Genomic DNA, 8,536 nt, shown 5'->3' with positions numbered 1-8,536 from the left:
ACCCACATAAATCAGCCGTGAAAAAAGTGGTTGCATGCTTCCGTGAGAGTCGATGTGGACTAATTCCACAGTTTAGCTGGGCGACTTAGTAAAGGGGCGATCGAACGAATAGTAAACCCAGCTGTTGTTGTTGTTAAGTGAGTTAAACATACGAGGAATATGTAACATTTTTCTGTGCTGACCGCGGGGGCGTACATTTGAGTTTAATTGATACTATGGCTATTGGATGTCTATTTCCTTGTGACTTGAAATTGTTTTAATTAAAACATTGGATACAGTTTTGACAAACAGCAGTGAGCATTGAACAATTAATAATTAGGTTAGTATCTACTGAGTTATGTCGTGTAGTACAGGGGAAACAAGGCAAGTTCAATGTATGTTTTGATAGTTGTTGGAGAACTCCCACCAAAATCCCTTCTATACATTTTTTTTGAAAATAATTTATGTGTATAGATTTGCGAAAAAATCACAATACCTAAATGATTTTAATGATATTATTAGAGTGTGTGTCCTTATATTCCTTTATCAGGTTTAATTTTGATGTTACGTATAATACATATACAACCTTATAGATTTAAAAAAAAAACTGACCAAATTAGACACAACACTGTGCTGGTTGAGTGAACCTTCTCGAGTATCAGGTCTTTATGTGTAGGGAAAATGTGCTCAACCAGAAAAGGAATGCAATTCAAAACAAAATGGCTGAAGAATCGACAATTAGTAGATGCAAAGTTACTAATTTTAAGAGGTTTGTTTACCTATTGTTTAGATGAGCAAGTGATATTTCCATTCCACTGAGTGTAAATTTTTACCAGAATTTGAAATTTTAGGGATATAATGCTGATGCAACAAGTTATTATTATTCATATTCACATTCATTCAAGCTCTTGCCCACAGTTCATTGTTCAATGTCAACGCCACTGACTGCAGTAGCAACTAAACCAGCTTTTGAGGCTGGGTGTTGGAACTCGGAACTAAAGCTAAACTATTTTGCGAAGAGTGTGCGCTCTTAAACTGCCTTGTTCGTGAGACGTGAGGCCAAGTCGATGAAATGTGGTTTGCTCTCTTCTCTCTCATATTGCGAGGTCCGAAGTCAGAAGAAGAATGTTTCACTCGAGGTGGCTCGAAGTCGATTCCGCATCGGAACCTGCTGTTCAAACAAGTCAGCCAAACCATGGTGGCGAGTACCAGAATTTTGTTCGCCATTTATTACCACACCTTTATCGCTAGATCAGTAACTGCAAAGCTGCTTTTTCACTTAGTATCCATCGTCTATGGTTTGTAGTTGTAGTTTCTAATCCAAGTCTGCGAGTAGATTAGAGTGACAAGAAATAATGAACATGTTTGAAAATGAAGTGTATTTGGATTAACTATTCATATCACAAATAAAATGCGCTACCAAATTTTAATCCTTCAGATTTTTAGGCTTCAAGCAAACAAAAAAAAATCTTGTCACCCTATAGCTACAAATATGTCCGAAGAACGTAGGGCAGCTTTTTAATAGAACTTGATTTTTTTCGGTTCCAAGCTTTAAGTCCGTATCGACTCAATACCCGCGTCAGATCTCTTGCCTTTCTGGAGGCTCCAACGAAACTTGGTTTGGTTTCTTTGTCTGTGCAAGGAAGCTTATTGCCTTTTTTAAAATCCTTGACATTTACAGAGCAGGAATGGGCCTGGTCTGGTCGGGAGAGGGGCCGTTTATGTGTGTTCGTTGATTCGATGGACGTACAGACAGGAAGAGTTTGGGATCTCTCTGATCGATTGATTACCTTCACTTGTGCAGAATGTTTCACCGAGAGCTGAAAGTTGATCCGGAATTGGAGAAGGGATTGCCAGCCATGCTAGGTTATCTAACGTGCGCAGTGCTTTAGATGGTGTTGACTGGTCTTGGACTGAAGCAGTTTCAAACCACGATATTATATTAATTAATTATTTATTTGAACATTTATGTCTAAGTTTAGTTTATGAAACTTCGTGAAAAAGCAAATCTTAATTTATAACTTTTTGAGATACAATAAATTATTTCATTCTTACATAATAAATCAAATCGATACAAAGCGCAAATTGCATCGATAAAAAATTCCCAACATAAATCGATGGTTATTCGTTGTAAAAAGTAACTATGATTAAAATTATGTCATTAAATTTTATATTTTTAATGCTATAAAGCTGCGTTGCAACAGCTAGTAATCTCAAACTATAATAAAAAGGTAAGTGTAAATAATCATCAATGGAAAATTATATTAAACTATAAACCATTATTAAACAGTAGCTCGATTTTTATATCTGAAAATGTTGTGTGCATATTTACGAGAACAGCAAATTAAAGGAGAGAGTGAGGAGACTTGATCCCTAGCCTGTATCTCGCCAGCGTGTTGGTAATAATATGCTATGTTCTAGAAATTTGTGCGATTTGTTTTTCAAATGTTTGGATTGAATGACATAAATTTTTGTAAAAAGTGCTGCAGAAAACCTCCAAGTGATCTTTTTTCTTCGTTTTTATACAGCGATTCCACGTCAAACAGGAAAGATCCAAATCAAAACTCGCTTACTTTTTCAAAAGGTCTTTTGTACATGGGAAACCCAGATAAGTACTCCGATTTGGCTCAAATCACGGTGTATTTTTCTGAGAACATTATGATAAAAAATACGGCATGTCTGATATTTGGCACCGTGAAAGAAAAGTCTGTTTTTGAAGATTTTTTTTTCGATTTTGGAAAAATCGCTGAAAATCGGTGCATTCATATTGATATCACTCAAATTTCTTATGAATATGGCATAAGAGACTCTAAGTTAATATATTTGACCAATATTTGACTCCAATAAAAAGTTTTCGAACCAAATTTAATGGATTTCTAGCATTATTTGAAATTACTTCAAAATCCAAGCTGGAAACCCCAATATGACCGATTATAAATCTTTTCTTTGTTAAATCTATCATGAAAATTGCGACAACATATTGCCCGGACACTAATTTTAGCATCAAACAATGCAAAACATAGATTATTTCTAGATTTTTTTCAAAACCACCAATGCACCATGGGTTTCCTATGTACATAGGACCTTTTGAAAAAGTAAGCGAGATTTAATTGATGAGCTGTTTATTGCCCAAAAGGTTTACATTTTCAATCCTCAGCCATATTACACAATTACATTTTAAAACATTTAGAATCAATTACATTATAGAGAACAGTTTTCTGAACAAGATCCATGAAAAGTATCAGTTTTGGTTCAATATAAGCATAGGTTTGCCCAATATCCTAAAATAAATAGGCTTTCTTCAAAATTTCTGACGAAAAACTTCATTTGGACCATTTTTTGAAAATGCCGGTTTAAAATATATATATATCTTTTTAACCGTTTATCATGGCTCCAAGAACTCTTTTGATCAAATACCCTTATCAGCCAAACATAGTTGAATGTGTAAGCTTTAAATTAATGAGCAATTCTCTCAGATTTCGATTATTGGATTTTTTTTTGTATTTTTTAATCCGGCTGAAACTTTTTTGGTGCCTCCGGTATGCCCAAAAAAGCCATTTTGCATCATTATTTTGTCCATGAAATTTTCCATACAAATTTAGCAGCTGTCCATACTAGAATGATGTATGAAAATTCAAAAATTTGTATCTTTTGATCGATTTGGTGTCTTCGGTAAAGTTCCAACAAAATGATACAAGGTAAAAAAAATTGGTGATTTTTAATTTCATTTTTTGTCACTATAACTTCATTTGCAAAATAAAAACGAAACGAAACGAAACTATTGGCACTACGCCCCCCGGGGCATGGCCTTCCTCTAACGTGGGATTTCTGCTCCAGCGCCTCTGACGAGACAGGAGAAACCGGGACCGACGTTTTACTTCACCATCCGATAGAAGCTCAGTGGATAAGGCGGGAATCGAACCCGCGTCTCATAGCATCATCGGGATCGGCAGCCGAAGCCGCTACCCCTGCGCCACGAGACCCACTTGCAAAATAAACACTATTTTAAATTTTGAAATATGTTTTAGGGGACATAAAATGCCAACTTTTCAGAAATTTCCAGGTTGTGCAAAAAATCTTAGACCGAGTTATGCGTAATATTGAATGTTTAACCCTTTTGAAATGTGCTGATTTAAACATTTTGAAATAGTAGTTTATGCAACAAGTTGCAAAAAGAGGATTTTTTCAGCACGAGTCGTACATTTATCCAACGAGGTTCACCGAAGAGTGCTGAAAAAAATCAAGTTTTGCAACGAGTTCCATACAACATTTTTTGCAATTCCAAAAAACACACTGAGTGAAATTTTATGTCAAATTTTTATGTATTTTGTCAATAAATCGTTTAAATCAAAAAAATGTTGAAAAGTGTTACTTTTTGAAACAAGTGCTGAAAAGTTCAACTTTTCAGCACCCATTTGAGTGCTGAAAAGTAGAACTTTTCAGCATTTATTTTGAAAAGTGTTGCCATTCGATTCTGTTATTTTGGTACATAAAAGTAGGCTATTTCGTCGTTCAAGAATGACAGGAAAAGAAAGTAGTTTCACGACGTAATTGCAAAAATATTGTTTTCGAAAAGGTCGGAAAATTACACGAATGTTTCATATTTTAACCATTAACATTGAAAAAAAGTTGTTGAGATATTGACATTAGAAAATGGTGGGTTGTTTGGGTGAGACTTATAAAACATCAATTTTCCTGTTTTAAAACTTTGCATGGCAATATCTCAGCAACTAAGGGTCGTATCAACAAAGTTCAAAAAAGCAAAATACAGAGAATTTTCTCAGCTCTTTAAAGTATTTTTTTTTTCAAAAGTGAGCAAACATGTGTACTAATTAAAAAAAATGAAAAACTGCTACTTTTTAAAAAAGTAACCTAAAAATGGTTTTAACTTGAAACCGGTGCACTTTATTAAAATTTCACCAGACTACTTTTTGATTGCAAATTTGATTTTACATCGAAAAATGAAGTTGAAAAACTTCTGCGACCGATATTTCAATTTAAAAAAAATCAGAATTGATTCTAAAATTCATAACTTGGTCAAATATTATTTGCACAACCTAGAAATTTCTGAAAAGTTGGACGTAAAGTCCCATAAAACACATCAAAAAATAAAATAAAAATAGTGTTTTTTGCAGATAAAGTTTTAGTGACAGAAAGTTAAATTAGAAACCACTAAAAAAACTTCTAAAAAAATGTTTACCGTGTATCATTTTTTTCAGTGTAGTCCTTATCCAAATCAATCAATAAATTCCTTCAAAAAATACAGATTTTTGAATTTTTATACATCATTTTTGTATGGACAGCTGCCAAATTTGTATGGAAAATCAAATGGACAAAATAATGATGCAAAATGGCTTCTTTGGGCATACCGAAGACATCAAAAAAGATACAGCCGGATTAAAAAATACAAAAATTAAAAAAAAGACCGATTTCGTAGAGAATTGCTCTCATGCAAAAAGTTCATAGTTTTGAGAAAAAAATATTAATGTCAATGGAGAACTATCTATGGATATTGGTATTATTATAAGTAACAACTGAGTTAAAATAAAATAATGTAACAAACTAAAAAAGTTGAGTTGTTTTTATTCTGGACCAACTCGTTTTAATTTGTATGGAAAACAGAGGAAGGACAAACTAGAGCCTGTCAAATTCCAACAACTTTCAATTCTTTGAATTGTGTTATAGGTTATTGATTTGATCTTTTTTGATCGGTGTACACATAAGAAAAAAATGGGCTCGTTGCACATAAGAAAAAAAAAATACAATGTATCAATTCTATTTTGAATTTCACAGTTGTTTGTAAATTTCATTGTGTGGTCATGCCTCAAGAAAAAATATCAAAATTAACTAGTTAGAGTAAAAGTATTAGATTACCAAATCTTCATAAAGAACTAAAGAACAACTTTTGTCCAACCACAACGATCTGCTTCACGAGGTAGAGTTGTGAACTTCACCCACGGAACGGCCATTTAGAACTGACTTAGTAGTACCGCTTTGCTCCTAATCAATTGTCGCGGGTGCCCGCGTTCAACTACCGTCAACGATGGCTTTTCTGCAATGTGAGCTACTATTCTCTCTCACCGAGCGTGGTGGAAACAAGGTGCGAGAGAGGTACGGGGGGATGGGGGGAGAGCGAGAGGGTGGCTTTTTGGATCCCAAGGTTCGCGCTGGGTGCCGCGTGTGCGCACAAGTGGTTCCTCGTATAAAAGCCTCCGGTATATCCCGGCTAGAGTCAGTTCTTTCTTTGCAGTGAATCTATCCAGGTGTCTTGATCGCGCCCGATCAGGACTCTGAGCTTGTGTTGAATTGAGTGTGCGTGTGTGACTTAAGTGTAAAGGCTTTCCCGGAAGGCAGTTTACCAGCACAAGGAAACCTCAAGGATAGCGCAGATTTTTCCCGCCCAAAAGCAAACCCGTGTGCAACAATGTTTAGATTTGTGAGTGTTTTGATTGTGTTTGTTTGGTGATGATAACGGAGTTAAGGACGTTGGACTTAGTGTGATGCAATAAAATAAACTTTCTGGCTTAATTTGCCAAGTGCAGGGGATGATGCTTGTATGAGAATAAAAACCCTTTTCGCAAAAGTAGTTCGTCTTAAATTGGTGGTGCAGTAAATAAGAAACTGAAAGGAAGTTAAAAGCTGAATAACTTTACAGATGTAAAAAAAAGTAGCCTTAAAGTTGTTCAGTACATAATTTAGCTTTTTTGTTTTTTTTTTTCTTGTTCATAAACACTGTTTGAAAAATATGGTAAACCAGTGCGTAATTGCTAATTCGATTTGTGTTTGTGTGTTTGAAGATTCTGGTGTCAACGTTGCTGGTCGCGGCCGCGTCCGCGCAGTACCAGTCCCAGGGCGGCTACAACCGTGACCCGAAGACGGCAGCAATCCTGAGTGAGCAGCGCTACCTTTCCGGAGACGGAAAGTTCGGCGCCGCTTACGACCAAGAGGATGGTACCAACTTTAAGGAGGAAACGGATGCCGATGGAAACCGACGCGGCTCGTACAGCTACCTTGACCCGTCCGGACAGAGAAGAACCATCTCCTACGTCGCTGGCAAAAATGGGTAGGTTTTCAATCGAAAGCTCGAGGATGTTTCGAGTTCAATTGATTGTGGAATGTTTTTGTTTTGCAGATTCCAAGCTTCCGGTGACCATCTGCCAGTAGCCCCAGCTCCACCACCACATGCCGCTGCTCCGGCTCCTCAGCCTCAGTACCAGCCCCAGGCTCAATACCAGCCAGAACCTCAGTACCAGCCGCAGTTCAGCAGCAGTGGCCGTAGCTACGACAACCAGGGCTACGACGATGGACAGTACGATCCTCGCTGGAACGACCCATCTTTCAGCCAGCAGCATTCGCCTCGTCAGTCCGCCCCAGCTCCGGCCCCAGTCCATCAGCCAGCTCCAGTCCAGCACAACTACCACCACCAGCCTGCCCCGGCTCCGGCTCCGGTCGCTCCTCAGTACAACCACTACAACAACGCCCCGGCTGCCCCTCGGCAACCCGCTCCCCAGGAGTGGACCACCCAGGCCCCGCACCGATTCCAGCCTCCAGGCAAGCTGCAGCTGAACAGAACTCCTGACGGTTTCAGCTACACCTTCAACAAGGTCTAAGTCATCCCGAGAGAGTTAACTAGAGTGCGATCGAGTGTGAGCGAGCGAACGAGAGAAAGAGAGAGAGAGTGAAGTTACAGAACCCTTGCGAAGGATTCCCTTTCCCACCACGTGTCCATGAACTCACCCAATCCTACTCCTCCTCCCACACCCGTTTGACCTGCGCGTGTTCTGTTCACTGTTTGTTTTTTTTGTAATCGAGTTAAGAGTTACTGTCTGTTGTGATATTGTACGTAGGAGAGAACTGCTTTTAATGGCACTCCAAATGCCATCTACACTGTCTGAGGTGTAGATGTTATTTAAGCATCCTCAACTTTTGTTTTTACCCTCAAGCGAGAACCAATCTTCCGGAACATTGTAATTGAAATCAATTAAAGAAAAAAAAATGCGAAAGATAAAACCAATCTAAACACACAAACTCACCACGAAGTACGAATCATTCATCCGAGCGAACACTCCCTTCACCAATTAGCACTCTTAAACAATTGCATTAATTAGAGCGCCCACCAGACCAGTCACTGGTGGCGGTTCCATTTCAACAATCGATCGAGACTTTCGCCATTGCGTCGAGTCATGGCTCAAAACGCTCACGATTTCCTGAAATCCAAAACCAATCACACGGACCAAGGCATGTTGAGTGTAGGTTAGTTTACCGATTTTAGTTATTAGGGGTTTCTAACCTTAGCTAAGAGTTACGTTCAAGCAAAACAAATCTGGAGCAACATTTGAAAAGGACGCATTATCATTTTAACATCTGGGACTATTTTGCAAATTTTCAGCCAAAAGGTTACTATTTAACAAAATCCGCAAATTTAACAGGGAAATATTCTGTATAGTTTTTGAACATTTTGTTGAGAACCAATAATTCATCATACCTTCTACGTTCAACATGCCTTGATTGCGGAACCCTCCCCTCGTTTTCGGTCCAAATATAGACAGTTCTGCGC

At 37.8% G+C, this 8,536-nt stretch overlaps 1 protein-coding gene across 1 annotated transcript; it reads left to right on the top strand.

Annotated features, from left to right (window-relative positions):
* Positions 1–6,198: 6,198 nt before the first annotated feature.
* On the top strand, positions 6,199–8,007 carry LOC6045354 (larval cuticle protein 1). Its single transcript, XM_001862707.2, has 3 exons — positions 6,199–6,415; positions 6,777–7,042; positions 7,112–8,007. Exons 1-3 carry the CDS (start codon positions 6,404–6,406, stop codon positions 7,587–7,589), a joined length of 756 nt encoding a protein of 251 aa, XP_001862742.1. The 5' UTR covers positions 6,199–6,403; the 3' UTR covers positions 7,590–8,007.
* Positions 8,008–8,536: the final 529 nt, after the last annotated feature.

Source organism: Culex quinquefasciatus, chromosome 1 (genome assembly GCF_015732765.1).
Source record: "Culex quinquefasciatus strain JHB chromosome 1, VPISU_Cqui_1.0_pri_paternal, whole genome shotgun sequence".
Classification (NCBI taxonomy): domain Eukaryota; kingdom Metazoa; phylum Arthropoda; class Insecta; order Diptera; family Culicidae; genus Culex; species Culex quinquefasciatus.
This window is presented reverse-complemented; position numbering and strand designations above follow the sequence as displayed.